This window comes from Cariama cristata, unplaced genomic scaffold (assembly GCF_000690535.1).
Source record: "Cariama cristata isolate BGI_N322 unplaced genomic scaffold, ASM69053v1 scaffold29144, whole genome shotgun sequence".
NCBI lineage: Eukaryota > Metazoa > Chordata > Aves > Cariamiformes > Cariamidae > Cariama > Cariama cristata.
In genome coordinates this window covers 2,936-3,567 of record NW_009612790.1, presented here as the reverse complement: position 1 = coordinate 3,567, position 632 = coordinate 2,936, and the positions used below count along the sequence as shown (strand labels likewise).

Sequence of the window (632 nt, the reverse complement as noted above, 5' to 3'; positions counted from 1 at the left end):
GTCTGCCAAGCCCCCGACGGACCTGGTGCAGCAGTGGCAGGTGGACACACGCCAGGCACTGGCAACCAAGGAGCAGCCGCAGGGGGAGATGGAGGTCCCTGCGTGACAGCGCCAGGCAGGGACCAGAGACTGGTCTCGGCTCCAAGGAGCAGGATCCAGCCGAGACTTGTCCGTGTCAATAAAAGCCAGCAAAGAGCAGTGTTCGGCTCCAGGGGGCTATGGGGCTGGGCAGCCTGTGCTGCAGGCGGTGGGGCTGAGAAGCTGGGTTATCCAGGGAGCTGGGTTATCTGGCAGCATGGACGTGCCCTGCCTCCTAGCACAGGGACTTGAGTGTCAGTGACACCACGAGGCCAGGACACGAGTGGTTCAAGGATGGGACTCCTCTCTGCGGGATGCCCTGGTTACTCGCAGTGCTTCAAAGTCCCACCTGGGCAAGCTCAGGGAGGAAAACTACATTGAGGGCGGCTCAACCTGGGTGCGTGCTGTGCTGGAGGCTGGGGTTGCACCGCAGAGCAGCAGTCATACCCCTGCCAGGCAGCCACTCTGCAGGGCTGGATGGCTCTTTCTTCTCCTGCCTTCCCCGCTGGAGCCACCCTCGAGGGACACGGTGGCCCCGGTGCAGGCTGTGTCTC

The 632-nt window shown here is 63.4% G+C and overlaps 1 protein-coding gene across 1 annotated transcript in view; it reads left to right on the top strand.

The window, feature by feature from the left end:
• ANKRD2 (ankyrin repeat domain 2 (stretch responsive muscle)) overlaps positions 1-106 on the top strand; it is a gene marked incomplete at its 5' end in the record, with an annotated part of 2,139 nt that extends 2,033 nt beyond the window's left edge. The window contains one exon of the mRNA XM_009698779.1: positions 41-106. Coding sequence (XP_009697081.1) covers positions 41-106 — 66 coding nt within the window. The remainder of the gene's footprint in view (positions 1-40) is intronic.
• Between the last annotated feature and the right edge of the window lie 526 nt (positions 107-632).